The sequence below is a fragment of the Aricia agestis genome, chromosome 10 (genome assembly GCF_905147365.1).
Source record: "Aricia agestis chromosome 10, ilAriAges1.1, whole genome shotgun sequence".
Lineage (NCBI taxonomy): Eukaryota > Metazoa > Arthropoda > Insecta > Lepidoptera > Lycaenidae > Aricia > Aricia agestis.
In genome coordinates, this window is record NC_056415.1 from 11,081,285 (window position 1) to 11,098,824 (window position 17,540).

At 34.4% G+C, this 17,540-nt stretch overlaps 1 protein-coding gene across 3 annotated transcripts in view; it reads left to right on the plus strand.

Annotated features, from left to right (window-relative positions):
- The window catches only part of LOC121730977 (cAMP-specific 3',5'-cyclic phosphodiesterase), a 474,096-nt gene that overhangs the window by 191,173 nt on the left and 265,383 nt on the right, over positions 1-17,540 (plus strand). The window contains exons 1-2 of one of the 3 annotated variants that reach the window (XM_042120239.1): positions 7,499-7,679; positions 15,074-15,326. The exons of the other annotated variants lie outside the window; for them this stretch is intronic. Of the exons in view, the coding sequence (XP_041976173.1) occupies positions 15,178-15,326 (149 nt within the window). The 5' untranslated portion in view covers positions 7,499-7,679; positions 15,074-15,177. Of the gene's footprint in view, positions 1-7,498; positions 7,680-15,073; positions 15,327-17,540 lie in introns of those variants that run through there. 3 annotated transcript variants of the gene reach the window in all.

Consider the following 17,540-nt stretch of genomic DNA (forward strand, 5'->3'; position numbering starts at 1 on the left):
AAGACATGATGAAGTAGGTAACTAATATTTTACAACATATCAATTACTATGTTTTCCTTCTAATTTGAACAAACCTTGTAACTTACCTACTTCATCATTGAGCTAATAAACCTAGTTATATATAGAATCCACACTTTTTTATTGGAATGTAGTTCCTTATCGCGCGTTGCGACAGGGGTCTAGACCGAAAAAGTTGTAACGATGCTTTTTTATGAGTACCTGCATGGTATGGGAAGAGGGCGTTGATAGTATTCCTGTACGTCAACGTTTTTGAGAATAAAGTACAGCAACGCGTTGTTAGTATTCCTGGGTGTCTGTAGATTGCTTTATTTAATATTATTATTTTTAAGTGTATATTTTGTACATACAGGTTTTTTGAACATAAGAAATAACTTCGTTCCATTCGGGTGTCCCTTGACACCTCTCAAGTTTTATTTTATTCCTTTTTATTTTTTCAGTCTTAAAGTCTCCATTTATACAAAAAAATTACACGTTTCACATTGTTACTTACCCACTTCTTCCACTTACGTCTTCAATTCTCAATTTTCCAAACTATGTCATCGACTCATTCTCGTTATGCTAATATGATATAACAATTTATGAGTGAGTCGTGTCAGATTTGAATGGATGTTTTCAGCTGCTAGTTATAATTGCTATAACAATTGTAACTGCTGAATATGCATGAGAGCGGAGTTTGTCATTAGTAACACAATAGTCGCGCGTTTATCTCGCGCTATACAGAGATAGCTTTGTGATATACGAATGTCATATGAACAAAATGGAGTGGATTTTCCACTTGTTTTGTCTCGGGCGTCTTTATCTCATATATTAGTACGTGACGAAAAACCTCGGTTCTTCTGCGCATCGAAGAAAATTCTTCAGCGTTTCGTATAACGAATCACTAGGAACTGCAAATAGTATAAAAGGATTCGGCCAATGAAAATTGATCATGTTTTTATGTATCAACACCACCCAGTTCAAGCTGACATATTTTTCGGCAATGTCAATAGCAATTCTGTAAAATGCTAATAGGCAATGTGAAATTGTCAATTTGGCGCTACTAAGCGGGGCATGTTGAACCAAAATAATCGTTGGCTTTTACGCACGTACGTAATAGCCCTCCCAAGCACCTGTACCAGCGAGCTCGGTTACATAAGCATTGATTTTGGGAGCCCTTAATAAAATCTGACAGCCTAACAAATACACCGGCTGGTATCGACGCCCATTAAGGTGTGTACGCAATACGCGTCGGTGGGGAAGGAAAATGTGTTTTCAAATGAGTAGGGTTTTAGAGGAGAGATGTTGGATATAGCTAGATTTTATCGCCTAGAAATTACGCATTTACTAGAAAAAATTGAAGACGTGAGTGGACGAATTGGGCAAGAACAATTTGAAAATTGACGTTTTTTTTATTCATAAATCGAGGCTTTAGGACCGAAAAAAATATTATATGTAATAAAAAAATTTATTGTATGGATAGTCTGATATAATATTAGCCAGATGAATAGTTGAAGTAGGTTACAAGGTTTGTAAAATTATAAATGGAAAAAAGAGTGTACGCGATTCCGCGTCTTTAGAGTCTACACTACATTCTTACTTTTTTATTTTTTAATGGGTAAAAAACACAAGCAATGCAGCCTACGTCAAGTCACGTCTTCCGGTGGTGTCATCGGTCAAGACTGGAACGTCAACGTCTCATCACTTCACATCCGACCATGGCCATAGACGCAATATTTTTTCTTCTACAAACGTAATAATCTTATTTATTTTATATTTTGCATCTAACATCTATATTATACAGTCCACAAGTCCAAGTATTAACACAAACAAACAGTAATTATTGCCCTTATAAAATGTTAGTTATCAACTTCATCCACTCACATTTTCAATTATATAAATAACTTTTTTTATTACTTATTTATATTTTTAACTCTGCCACTTTTCGTACGCTTGGTGGTTTAGATTCGATGTTTAGCTTCACCAGTCTCGTAGTGCGTACGATTTCAGCTGTGGCCCCAAACGCTGGGCGAGCGGAAAACGCGCCCATTCGGAACATGAAAAGGCCTGTACTTATAATAATGTCAAACGACCATGCTAAATTATGGTGAATTACCCCGAAACCGTAGCTTGAATGAATGAACGGGATAGAGAGAAATTTATTACTGCGTAAAGATACAAAATTTTGAAAAAAAAAAAGAAATTATAGTCTATGTCACCCGTGGCATCGTAACTAATATTATATTGGCACCCCAATTTGTTAAAATCGGGTCAGTAAGTAATTTATTAACTGCTACTTACGAGGACACACACTCGTGCATACAACGTACATAGACTGAAAAAATCATATTTTGGCTTCGCTGTTAAACAAAAAAATCGTAGCAAGTAAAGAGATATCTTTAGTATCGAATTTTGGTGTTTATCGCTATTAGGGTGAAGCCAAACGAGCGTAATTTGTGAGTTGTGAGTCGCACAATTTCGGCTGGCAGAAATTCTGCTGCATTCAGTTTCATACAAAAGCCCTGTTTGATTCACACGAGCGTAATTTTGGGAGTCATGATTTGTATGAAAAGATATTTATGCGGCAGAAATTCTGCGACTCACGAATTTACGCTCGTTTTTTACCCTTCATCTCAAACTGTTATCACCCTCAAAACAATGATATGTAAACACTAAAATATTCAAGTGGAATTGTTGTAAATATTGGGAAATTGTCCAATCTGTGATGGAGGAAACAGCAGTTATTTGCCAATTACAGCTTCGTTCGTCAAACACGGTCGGCGCTAATAGACGTATATCGCCGTATACGGTATATGCGAGGGTTCGCAAAATTATGGCACGTGCCACAAATGGCATACACCATCTTTCGCGTAAAAGACACGCCTTACCAATTTTCAATTTTTGCACTAATAAAATTGAAATGATTTTAAACGGGCTGTGAAGTTATAAATCCGACATTATATCTGCTTTATCCCGGGGCACCAAATCTTCAAGTATGCATTGGAAACACAAATAAAAATAAAGTTATTTGATGTGCCATCAATCTATGACCTCACTAAAGATTTCTCTAATAAAATGGCACGTTCGTATTTCGGCTTTCCTGTAATGTACTGATGTGAACTGCTTGACGGAGCCAATTGGAACTTTCAATTATGTTAAATATCTGAAACGGTTATGGTATTTGTCTTTAAGAGATAGCGTTTGCTATAGAATATAAAAATATGTACTGAAAACGGTATTATTATAAGAATTTTTTTTTTAATGATATAAGGGGGCAAACGAGTAAACGGGTCACCTGATAGAAAGCAACTTCCGTCGCCCATGGACACTCGCAGCATCAAAAGAGCTGCAAGTGCGTTGCCGGCCTTTTAAGAGGGAATAGGGTAATAGGGGAGGGTAGGGAAGGGAAGGGAATAGTTGAGGGTAGGGAAGGGAATAGGGTAGGGGTTAGGGGATTGGGCCTCCGGTAAACTCACTCACTCGGCGAAACACAGCGCAAGCGCTGTTTCACGCCGGTTTTCTGTGAGAACGTGCTATTTATCCGGTCGAGCCGGCCCATTCGCGCCGAAGCATGGCTCTCCCACGTATAAAGCACCTAATGATAACACTATCACGATAATAATCGTTCAAATTATTTCAACAAATGTTCCGAATAAAAATTATAAAATTGAGAGACTTAGGGCCTGTTTCACCACTTCCTGATAAGGCTATCCACCAATTAACTTGACAGATCAAATATGGAGAATCTGTCAAAAAAGTTGTGAATAGCCTATGAGGCACTTTATCAGAAAGTGGTGAAACAGGCCCTTACAAGATTACTTTTAGATTCACTATCAAAAATTGTGCTTCCGATTTGCAATAATTGTTGCAAGCCAACATACTAGACTTATTTTTGAAAATATACGTTTGCCCACTTGGTAAAGCGATGTAAACAAAAACTACTTATTTATCTTCATTTGTTTGTTCTCATTGATGGCAACTTTGTCATTACAATGTCTCGTCAAAACCCGATGACAATTTTATTTTAAAGTGCAATAATGTTGCCAAGTTTTATTACAATAAACATTACCGACGCGACGTGATACATACACTTTCAGTAAACATCAGAGTTGTTACTTGTGAAAACAAACGTTGATATTTCTATTATTTCGCTTGGACAGTCTCCGTAATGCCAAGGGCAGGATACTGGACAAACATAATCACTATACAGAAAGCTGATACCCCGACAATATTATTTACGAAATAAGTCTGTAGCAAACTATACAATCCATAGCTGGTGTCCTATTAATTACACCTTAGATTTTTGTTTTTAAATTAATTGTAAATATTACCATGAACAGGACTTTCTGTATGAAGTCTTGAAGTGGCAATAATTAGGTGTTACTTTAATGTAATTCGGCCTCATCACGATGGATCATGATGATCAAATGCAATTATGCATGCAATTATGATGTAAAAGGGTCTTAACTTTTAACAAAGATATTATAATGTTACTAGACGTTCCGCGCGGCTTCGCCCGCGTAAATTAGATATTTCACAGACAAATCATTTCTCAAAAATAGCCTATGGTCCTTCACGTGGACTATTTTATTATTTGTGCCAAATAATAGAAAAAAATCTCAGTATAGTTCGTAAGATAAGCCCTTTAAAAAAATTCCCCCGGTTTTTCCACGTTTTCCTCTATTTCTTCACTCCTATTAGTCTTATCGTAATAAAATGTAACTTATAGCCTTCCTCGCTAAATAGGCTATCTAACACTGAAAGAATTTTTCAAATCGGACCAGTACTTCCTGAGATTAGCGCGTTAAAATAAGCTCTTTCAAACAATTTTCCCCCGTTTTTTTCCACATTTTCCTCTATTTCTTCGCTCCTATTAGTCTTAGCGTGATAAATGGGCTATCCAACAGTAAAATAATTTTTCAAATCGGACCAGTAGTTCCTGACATTATCGCGTTCAAACAAACAAACTCTGCAGAATTATAATATTAGTATAGATAAGTAATATTTTTGTCTAGATTATCTTTCTTATCTCAAAGACATTAAACGAATTAATTACATACTCAATAAATGTAAGCAGGTGCTCATAACAATATGATAGATAATATTATTAGACAAATATTTCGCGTGTATCTAGGACGTATTCCCTGGATATCATCACCGTTATTTTGTTATTGGAAAACTTGTTATTCGTGACAGTTTGCAAATATATTTGGATGGAATACTTATTCCATTTCAGTAGTAGTATTTATTGTGAAACTATAAAAATATACTTGACGAAATTTTAGTAGTCATAAGAATAGACGTTAAATTCCTTTTGAAGAATCTTCGGGAAGGAAATATTCTAAAATAGAATTTTGTGACTGTAGAATTCTAATGCAAATTGTCGGTGAAATATGATTTGGAACACTCAGGTGTGAGATCTCGTGTTATTTATTGAGGGAAACTGCTAAAACTGAAGTTTAGGACAGTGCGACATATTTGAAACTCTGCCACAGGTTATTTTGGTCGACGCCTGCGCGTAAACACCGCTCGTTAGATATTATTATTTCTTTATAGTTTATAATCATAAGATTCGATATAAATAGTCGGATACCTATAGAATCATAGAATATTCCGGTTCAATAGTCTTTATTGTGAGGCCAAGTGAAACAGACTATCGAATGTCATAGACATAATATTTACTTTTCATCTTTCTTGCATTATTTACCAAGTCTTTACAAAGATATGTAGGAGCTAATCTAGGTCCATAAGTCTTTACTTAGTAAATATCCAAAATGCTAGACTTGCTGGTTGCAAGTCTAGTATTTTATATAATTAATAGCACAACTTGTGTTATAGTTATGGATTATATCTACAGCAGCAGCTGCTGAGTTGCTAAATTGATAAGATGTGCTATAATAAGTCACTGTTCAATGACGTTGTATTCTGTTATTCCTTTATGTATTATAATATAAAGTAACAAATAAACAGTATAATAAGTTGATAGCATTAGTTCTCGAACTAATTATAGTGGCGTCCCTCTGTCGTCACGGTTCATCTGCGCGGCCTAATGGATCCCCGATCTCCCCGATCCAGTCATATTTCATATCTTCTATAATATACTCGAAGACTCACCATTAATCTAGGAGCGGCCGTCTTGGATTTTTTCGAGTTCGTCTTTTTTAAGTATTTTTTTCACTAAAACTACTTGTACTGTTATCTATTCTGTGCTAAAACGCAAAAATTAAAACTGTACCTTATAAACTAATAGCAATTTGTACTCTTACTGCTGCACTCAGAGATGATTAATAATAACTTAATTATTGTCATTAAATGAGGATTTTGACATAGGCCCCATACTTTATCTGTCAAACTCTTCATTAAATTAATAATTAATGTCTCTAAATGCGGCGGTTGGTTGGTAACGTACAGTTTTAATATTTTTTATAAGGTTACAACCTATATTATTATCTCTTAATATCAAATTAGGAAAAAATCTTCAAACATAATCTTCAATCTTCGCATTATATTATGTTTGTATATCCAAGCAACGCGTACCATATTGAAAATAATGTAAAGAAGTATATTTAGTACATAGGGGGTTTCGGGGGTGATAAATCGATCTAGCTAGGAATCATTTCTAGAAAATGTCATTTTCATCGGATACCGAGCAAAGCTCGGTCAAACAGCTAGTAATCTATATGAGCCAAAACTATGACATAAAATTATGATATCCAAATGGTTAACAACTATAATTTTAGCTCGGTGTTTTGAAGTTTTATGGCTTGATCTCGTGTCACGGGTTATCTTGTTTGCTGTGTATATTGTGTGATACGAGACTGCTCTCATTTTGATACACTAATCCGCTTACATCGAGATGTGGATTAAACTCCATTTTTAGGTCGCATTCGACGAAGATTAAAAATTCTATCTCGTATTCCAGTTAATTAAGTCAATTTAACTTTTTGCTCTTACGAAGATTTGGATTTGAATAAATTATGGTAGATGTAAATTCAAATCAAAGTATTCGAATCGAATTTCAATTGGAAATTGTGGACATAATTATAATGGTTTTTTACCTCTAACATGCAGTGGTATCGGCAAAGTCCAAACTTACTTTTTTTTTAGTTTTCTTGGGTTTCCCAATTTGAAAACAGAAAAATAACAAGTGAATCATGACTAATAGCCGAAACTGCGTAAATGCCGTTCAATTTATCTTGCACAGACATTTACAAGACAACAAGAGTTTTCGTTCGGAATTTCGCAACGGTGTATTTTCAATACTTTTGTTTGAGACGAGTTGCCTTTGAGTCAGAAAATTGATGAGTGACGTTGAGCGAGTGTCACAGAGACGTTCAAAATAGACACGGCATGGAAGAGCATGATCATATTTTATATCCCAATTTTGAGCCATTTCAGGGCTGTTTGAGGTACGACTTTGGCATACAATATGGTGCAATTAAAAAAAAACTGTCAAATATCTGACTTGCCGTGTCCTGAATTCTGAAGTCTTTACACTCGGAGTGTCATCTTTTCCTTCAGTGTTCCACGTGCGAACCGGCCGCGGCGCGAGGCGAGAGAGTCGCGTGCGCATCCTCCGACGAATATAACGTTCGAAATTAAAACATTTCGTGTGGAGTGCTGGAATTTCGAATTTGGAATTTGTGTTATTGTGCAGTGCTTGTGGACGTGTTAATTTAAATGTACGTTGAGTAAAGTAGCAATGAACAAAAGTGGCGCCATTTTCAGTCGACATATTTTCAGTGAAATCTGTAGTGTTTGAAAGTAAAGGTATTATTAACATATAGATAACAGAGAGGCAGTAGAATAATAATATTATTTGTAGTTCACAAAAAATATCTTTATTGACATAGACACTTCATGTTTTTGGTACTCGTAAATATGAGTGTTTGTAACCTTTCACTATATACCTCACTTATATAAGTAAAACTTCGTTACTACTACGCGTTCGTATTTACTTTTACAGTTAACATTTAGAAGTTAAACGGTTCATGTTAAAAACATGACTTGCGTAGTAAGAAACCATCACAAAGAAAGTGTTTGGCTTGATGAAAAATAGGTTAGGAAGAAATATCTTGTGTGTTTATCATAAACGGAAATAAACGAATGAAAATAGATCATTTTAAGCTCCGTCGTTTTTGTTTTTCTTTTTTTGATGCTTTCTCTTCCGTATGATATAAATTAAAAAACATAAGATTAGTAGGGTAGTAAGAAGATAAGTATATAGTAGAAAAATTATAAATATATAGTAGAAAAATGAATATAGTACATGAAATAGAGTACTATAATAGTACTCTATTTTATGTACTAAGTATGTAATTTTTTCTACTTCTACTCTACATTGCACTAAGTATAAAGTTCCTCTTGTTAGATATCATAAGATTATTATTCGTTAAATCTATATAACAAACTGTTACACTGTACTGCACAAGCAATGTAAATTGTATCTCCATTACCTTACCTTAGTGACCGATTAGCTAAAAGCAGAGCTTTGTGAGGTCTCGCTCTGCTGCTTTACTTGACTGACATGATGAGAACACATCTACATTATATTATAAATAAAAAATAGTATGTAAAAGCGCAAATCGATAGGCGTGATAGTTTTTCCGTGAAGTGTACCACAAAATGCTAAAGTTCTGGGATATACTAGGGCTCGCTTCGCTCACCCCGATGAGCTACGTATAAACAGAGAAATTGATTTATAGGCAGACCGCAGACCTATGTTAGTTGGTCGGGTTATCTCAAGTCAATGTTAGTCGAGAATCGAGATATATAGGATTCCGCCGGGGTTGATATAGCCCTACCCGATAACGTAGGTCCGGCATCTGCCTGTGAACAAATTATAATAACTAGTTATTTGACGGTTTCATTGTAGTTTATCAGCTCGGTATTCGATAAAACACGAATAAAATTACATTTTCTAAAAATGATTCCTAGCTAGATCGATTTATCGCCCCCGAAACCCCCTATATACTAAATTTCGTGAAAATCGTTGATATATATATACAAGAATTGCTCGTTTAAAGATATAAGATATGATAGTAAATCCCTACCCACTTTATGAACTTTTAACTATTTTATTCTTTCTAAAGTATTTAAATAAAAGCTAGTTTTCAAAAAGTTTTTTGCTTATAATTTATTCTACTACATTGTCCTACTAACATTGATTTAGCGAGCGCTGCTGCTTTGTAGAGGCGTAGAGCAAAATGAAACCCGTGGCCTAGGATTTTAAAGTCGCGGTCGCTTGCCGCGACAATCGGAAACTCACCTTTATTGTTCAAATTACTTACACATAAAGATTTATGTTCTTGATAATATCATGAATTCGAAATTTTATGATTGCAATTAAAATTACGTTCACCTAAACATTGCTCGTCTGATTTAGTCGTTAAATATAATAATATTTATTAGATGCTCATAATACAGAGAGTTAAATTCGTTATAATTTTATTCAGGGATAAAAATGAAAACTTTATTAATTGTTTTGTACCTGTAATTGTTAATTGAAATAAAATCTAAAGTTCTATCTGTTTTTTTTCCTGGTTTAACAAACGATAAGAATCTATTCGATTCCGTCCTTTTAGTCTGAAAATTTTGATGTTTTACTTAAATTTTCTTGTTCCTTATGATAAAGGATAAAAATGAAAACTTTATCAATTGTTTTGTACCTGTAATTGTTAATTGAAACAAAATCTAAAGTTCTGTCGTCTCGTGGTTTTAATTTTTTTTCCTGGTTTAACAAATGATAAGAATCTATTCGATTCCGTCCTTTTAGTCTGATGTTTTACTTAAATTTTCTTGTTCCTTTCCGAAATGTAATTGAACTTTTTTGTTACCGCGGTCAAACGATGTTGGAATTATAAGGCTGTTTTTACCCTATTTCCCCAGGCTGTAAAGGACTCTACACATGCTTTCTCTCCTCAACAAATGAAAAGAGAAATCTAAAATCTTCTGTCAAACTTTAGGTTCATGATTAACATAAAATAAGAATGATTTTAGTCTGACGTGTAAGCCTATGTATCCATCCGTATTCCGTTTATATTTTTTAATTTTCAAAATGTTTGTGCCCTAATCATAATAATATACACGTCGTGATAAACGCTAGAATTTGTATATTACATACGCCTCACATTCAAAATACACTTTCCCAATGATACAAATCAGCTCTTACACTTTTTATAAAAAAATAATAATTTGATCGTGTGTAATGGCGTGTAGGGACTTATTTATATTTTTGATGCGCACAAAAGGGACGACAAGTTTGTATTATAATATGCGACCCTTCCACATACAGTCTTATTATTATCAATAGCAAGCACGTGCTGCTTCTTGTAAAAAACCTTGTTTTATATTATTTGTTCATTTCAGAAAAAATAACGTTTTTATTCGTTAAAAAAGAAAACAAAAGTAACAGAAATTTACATTTGTTTTTTTTTCATGACGTTAAGATATCATCAGCCTTTGCCTTGGCTTCTTCTATCATGAAAATTTTAGCTTTAAATATACAAAGTAAAATTAACTACATATATTGTGCACTACGAAAATGTAACTTTCTAATCCTTCATTTTATTCCAATATCTTGATACTTGTAAAATGTAGGTGTTGAAATTGGAATCGTATATTATTAAGTAGGTTTATATTACTTTTGAATATTATATTTTAATCCAAATCTTTTGATATTAATTATCTTGTAGCTTACGATTATTTTAGATAGATGGCATTGATACCTCAATTTCTGAAAAATTTCGTTTAGTAACGGTATTACTTTAAAGATGCGATTTGTAAAATATATGTGTGGAGAAGTATAAATATTATGTAGGTTCTATATTAGCATAGACCCGAGTCTAGATTCCGAAACGAGGTCTCAAAATATCGATCTGGATCCCGGACTACAATGACGTCACTCGCTCGGTTTCGTTCGGAAACTAATTTCCATTTGGACCTTGAGTTGTATTTGTGATAATGGCTACAATTAATAAATAAAAAGGTTACAACGATATTAGATGTGAATGCCGTCCAACTCGGCAGCTGTCGCGGTTGGTTTCTGGATGGATGTCAATGACTGATTTGAGAGCTACTTTATTAAAGAGGTCATCATTCTTGGATCTATGTGGCACGTAAAAATGATTATTTCCCTTAAATATCTTTTTCAAATTTTGTTCTCATAGTAGAATAAAACAAACATTACGTTTAAAACGAACTGAGTTACCATAAATAAATAACTGAAAATAATAGTGCTCCGTGAGATATGAGATACTTATATCAATTTAGACGTCAATATCTTGATGTTCATAGTTTAAAAATCGAACCTTATAAAATCATGTCCCGGACGCTACAGTATTTGTTTGAAGTCTGGTTGCTTCGTTCGTAAAATATTGTACAAACCATCCACAACGGATGCAAAGGCCTGAGTTTTAAAATCAGATTATCTTTCTTTGCTGAATCAACGAATAGAAATTACCTATAGTTTCTCCGTTGCAGTAAGAATAAAACGTACTTATACAATGTTTATCTCTTGGATAAAATTCATCCTAAGGATAGGACATCTAAATAAAATTGATGCTTTCACGTCAATTTCAATGTCCAAATATTAGATGCTGAAACAATAGTAAGTACCAATATAAAGGAGTAAGTTTCAAAGCTTTCTGGAAATGTAAATAGCCTACTTTTTAAATTAAGATTTAGATAAATGTTTGAATTAAAGGAATGTTCAAACTGAATTCTTTTGTGAAACTGCGAATTTAAAAAGTATTTTGTGTTTCTTTAATAAAGAGGTTTGTTTACACTCTCGGCTAAGTTACTGTAGGCTTACTAATGGAATAGTGGAAACCCCTGCAGTACATCTTACAGTCATAACTATGAACTACAAGAGACGCAATTGTCCATCGTATATTATTATAATCTTTCAACGCATTCTGACTGGTCAAAAGTCAAAACTCCATAAGTCAGTCATTTAACTTTAGTTTAAAGTACGCGAGAGGACTAATAAAGTAGTGTTAGTTACTAAAATAAAAGAATCCGACATTATTTTGGCTACATATGGAATCCGTAAACCTACGTAAACAAAATAATATCTAACAATTTGCTTGTCAATATCGTTATTTGAAATACATAGTAATAGACGCTACTGTACTAGTTAAAATATTAACTAGTAGCAAAACGCATAAAGCTTGCTTCGTGACGTGTTTGCACCCTATGTAGCGTCAAATAATACATAATAATGTATTATGTGACGCTACATAGGCTGCAAACACGTCACGAAGCAAGCTTTATGCGTGTGGTCAAGTGTTGTAAGTCGCAGAATACCAATATTATCGAATGCGCACATCGAATATTTCTAGATCATGAGAAAATGCAGTATCATAAATCATAATAAGTATGTATATAATATCTATATAATAAAAAGTGAGCGAAAAACTTTGGACCCGACGAAAAATGCGGAAACGTAGGTGATTGAAATATTGCACAGTTATAGTTTATAATATGGTGAAGGAGTGCATCGAACTAATATTATTTTGAAATTATGGTTTGATCATACATTTTTTAACAAATAAAACATTACAACTACAATATGCACACTACCATCTTTTTGAATGACAAGCCTATACATACGAATTATACTCTTTTGTTTATGGTTGTAGTCTGTTGTCAAATTAAAAATGGACTGTTGTTTTTTTTTTATTATATCTGAAATAGTCAATACTTTAAACGGGGAGCCAAAAGAAGAAGATAATTCAATTTAAGATCGAATTTGGCGATCGATGGCAAAACATTGGACGATCTCTAGTATAAATTAAACTGTCCAGAAGACCAAATTGATTTTTCTTAAACTTAGGTACTTGTGGAGTCGCCATATCAAACATTAACGGCCGTTCCCAATATTCAATCTATCTCTGGTTTGACATACAACCGATCGCAGCTAACATGGAATTGAGATAAAATATATGTCTCTAATGTCTAATGTGTGCTATTCCTATCTCTAGTAAGGCAAAACCAGAGATAGATCAAATATTGTGAACGGCCGTTAGAGTCAATTCAGTCAGTAGATAGATGCATTTCTAAATTCGTATTGAATTGACAGATTGCAGGTATGACGTATCATGCAATTGAAATCTGTCAAAACCATACAAATTTATTATTTAAATTATAAATGCATTTACGTGTCGTATGATATTCTGCTGTGTAGTTATTACAAATATAGGATTGTAGACGGCGTCAAATATGCTATTTTATATCTACACATTCCTAATGCGCTTATTTTTCATATCAGTCTTACTAAAACAAATTCTAAAGTACAATTCCATTTGTTTTCAAGAGAGCCCAGCTCTACATGCTCTATTTTGGTCTATTTTCACCAAAATGCGAGGAAGCTTCGTGAGACGTCCTTCCTGCGGCGTCTTCCGAGCTGTGTAATTATTGTACACCCCCGGCGTCTGTGAATTACTACAAAGTGTGATGTAGAGCGGCGTAAATCGACGTAACCGAGCGTACAGACGAAGATCTTGATTATTAGAGTATTTAGATCTACTAGGTATAAATACTACACTTTTCACTCTATTACTATCTATTTATCAAAACATGAATTGTAAATTAATTGGTCTCGCTAAAACTCAAGAACGGCTAAACCCGTTTTACTAATTTTAGTCTTGAAATATTCGTGGAAATTCAGGGAATTATACGGTAGAAAATTTATGTGTCAAGCGTCGCGTTCACAGGTCATCTAGTATGTAAATAGTTCCAAAATATTAACATAAAAGAATATGAATAATAACTTATTTTACTTATTTCTTGTTTACAAAATTTACTAATAACTTATACAACACTTACGATCGTAGCTAGAGATATTGAATGACAACTTGAATTTTATTTAATTACTTTGTTTTTTAATTAGGGTGAAGCCAAACGAGCGCAATTTGTGAGTTTTGAGTCGCAGAATTTCGGCTGGCAGAAATTCTACTGCATTCAATTTCATACAAAAGTCCTGTTTGATTCACACGAGCGTAATTTTGTGAGTCATAAGTTGTGTGAAAAGATATTCACGCGACCGAAATTCTGCGACTCACGACTCATAAAATCACGTTCGTTTGGCTTCACGGTTTACCCTTAATCTTCTGTCAAATCTAATATATAAAAATAAGTCACGGTTTCCTTCCCGACGCTATAACTCCAGAACGCACGAACCGATTTCCACCGTTTTGCATTCGTTGGAAAGGTCTCCGGCTCTGTAAGGTTTATAGAAAAAAAAACCAGAAAAAACTTCAAGAGAAAGCAGGAAAACAGGGAAAATCATTTTATGGCAAAACAACATGTGCCGGGGCAACTAGTTCTTTATAAAATTTAAATTAAGTTGTCTCTTACTATATTTTTATGTATCATGAATAAACTAAAGGGATTTACTTCAGGTTTAAATTTTAATACATAAATACAATGGTCTCTGTTAACGTTAATTAGACTTTAGTAGAGATAGATAACGTTTGTTCTCACATCGATAGTATCCATAATGCTAAATTAATAACTGGTTGGCTCGTTTCTGGAACAAACAAAAGATGATACATCTCAGATCGATAAGCCTTTCCTTTGAAGTACGTCTAAACAAAATACTTTTCTTTGTTTAACCACTGTTATACGCTCTTTGTTATTCATGTAATATAAATAAAGTACTATTTTCTTGAAATCAGGTCAAAAGCGTTATATTTTTGATATACAGATAAAACGAGAGCGCTATATTTCACGGCCTAGCTCATAGTGTAACGTTGTTATTATGACAGCGAACTTTAGATGTAGTCGATTTCAATTTTCAGGGAAATCCTCCTACATCTAGCATAATTTATTATTATAATCTGTACAATACAAAATATACATCAACAAAATATAATATAATGGCTTATTTGTTTTACAAGAGTAGGCTATAAAGTATGTAGAGCTCAGTTTAAGGACTTTGATATTAATAAGGTAACAAAGTAATAGGACGTCGGTATTAGTAGTTATTTACGACCGCTAAAATAGTATTTGGAATTAGTAAATCAAAAATTAACTTCTTCAATTGCTACTTTACTCAAGTCACCAAATATTTTAGACACCAAAAAGTGAGAACCAAAAGTTGAGTGACCGAAAATGTAGCGCCAAGAACTCAAAAAAATAGTGGTGACATCTACACGAGAACTGTCGAATCGCTGAAACATGTTGCCGATTGCTGAGTCGGAAGATGGCGCCACTGCGACACCGGCGGCAAGCGCCAACCGCCACCGTCGACGGGACCGGCTCGTGACGGCTGAAGTTCGCGCCCTTCGACGACGGCGGGGTTGGACAGTCGTCGGCTCTGAAACTAGGTGAGTACGGGGTTCCGGAAAATGCCGTTAGATGGCGCTTTTACGGATTGTGTGATTGACAGCAATTTTTAATTGATATAAATGCCGATTTAAAATCAGGCGTTCTATAATTTAAGAAACAGGCAGTTTTTAAAGCAACATTAATCCATAACAGTGTTTTTGTGCTCTGTCCAATGACTAGTACTGTCCAATCACTGGTCATTTCACCCTACAGTAAATGATCTAAAAATACGTGATTTATGGTAGGTATTTAATTGAATTTTTTTAGCCTGAATTAGATAAAATATATTAGGTTCGACACCGAATTGTTGGCACTTTAAGAGTTCAGAGATCATTGCCATTGCAGAAATCATTGCCATTCCCAGTATTTTCAAAGGAAAATCTCAGGTGCCAATAATATGACTGTAAGGTTGTTGACATTATCGTGTGAATAAACTTAGTTTCACGTGCAAACAACATAATTAATAATTATTTTAAAACAAGCTCTAAAGCTGCATTCGCTTTATTTGCACCGAATCTCAATTGTTTTGCTAAGCTAATGAATAAAACGGAGATATACGGGTACGAGTTTAAAGTGTAAACATTGTTATCTAAATGTTTAACCTAAAATACTAACTCTATTTCGCCTCCTGGGAATCTAAATTTTCGTATACATTGTACGTAGCAACCCAAGCTGAACAGTAAATTAAAACAATACAGAATCAAAATTCACTTTAGGGTGCATTCACATTTATTTACCTTTTTAATAATGTACTCTACCTCTATTATGGAGTACTCATTACACGTAGTATAAGTTAGGTACATAGGTTTATAGACAGAACTAAGTTATATCTGGATCGGGTTATCTCTAGCTGATTTTAGTTAGGTTCCCAATAATCTGAAACCAGACTTAATTATGTATGACAGCATCTACAAAATAATATAATTAGTCATGCGGTCAATCTTTTAAGCGGTCAGTTTTGTTATTTGTGTTGTATTACAATTTACATTACATAGTTTGCGGTTTATACGTGGGAGAGCCATGCTTCGGCATGAATGGGCCGGCTCGATCGGAGAAATACCACGTTCTCACAGAAAACCGGCGTGAAACACCGCTTGCACTGTGTTTCGCCGAGTGAGTGAGTTTACCTACTATCCCCTATTCCCTTCCCTACCCTCCCCTATTACCCTATTCCTACTTAAAAGGCCGGCAACACACTTGCATCTCTACTGATGCTGCGAGTGTCCATGGGCGACGGAAGTTGCTTTCCATCAGGTGACCCGTTTGCTCGTTTGCCCCCTTATTTCACAAAAAGGGCGTTCTGACTGAGTCAGAATTGCTCCTGTGTGACTGACCGCTCGAACGTTAAATGCGAACGCAGAACGCTTGAACGCGTTATCGCTCTCTGTCTAATAGGTCCCTATGTAAATAAGTTACAAACCAAGACTGAACTTCATTAATCAACCCACTGAACTTCCTTACCTTGAATATTCAGGTTGTTAAACAAAAGAATGTAACTTTATATAATAAGTAATAATCTGTTTCATTGAAATCGCTATAACGTTGTAATATTTTGCCAAGAAAAGTAATGCGAAAAGTAGACCTACGTCATATTTTGTCTGGTATGGCCCGGGGGGTAAGGACTTTGTGGAATATTGTCGGAAATGTTTAATCAAAATATTGTCCTTTTGTGTTTGATCAATGTTACCTTTTTTTTCTAAATATAGAATGTGAATTACGTTTTATGATCATGTTTATCACTTAAAGAGTTTTTAAGGATTGTGATTTTATAATCGTCGCAAGCGCCATGTGACTTAGCTTAGCGTTGTCTTATCTCATACATTTTTGGTTCCTGACTTCGCTTTTGTAATTGTCAAATGTTATTCTAAGTACCCTAGATCTTTAGCTTGCATGTCTTTGCTTAGGTAAAACGACAAGGTTTGAAATAAAAATTATTAAACATTTTTGTTTTGTAACTTCGCCATCGAGCCATGTGTTGGCTCCACAGATGATAATCTGTTATTAATGTAAATTAATTTTGACATTATCTATGCAATACAGTTCGACAAGGCTTTAAATGAATATGTCAATGATGTGAATGGGCCGCGCCGCTGGTAAAGGAGGCCTGTCAAAAATGACGTTATTGTATGATAGAAGCAATGATAGAAGCGTTAGTTCCTTTTCTCGCCACGTTCTTAAACAGCCTTGTCGAACTGTACCTATACCTATATTAT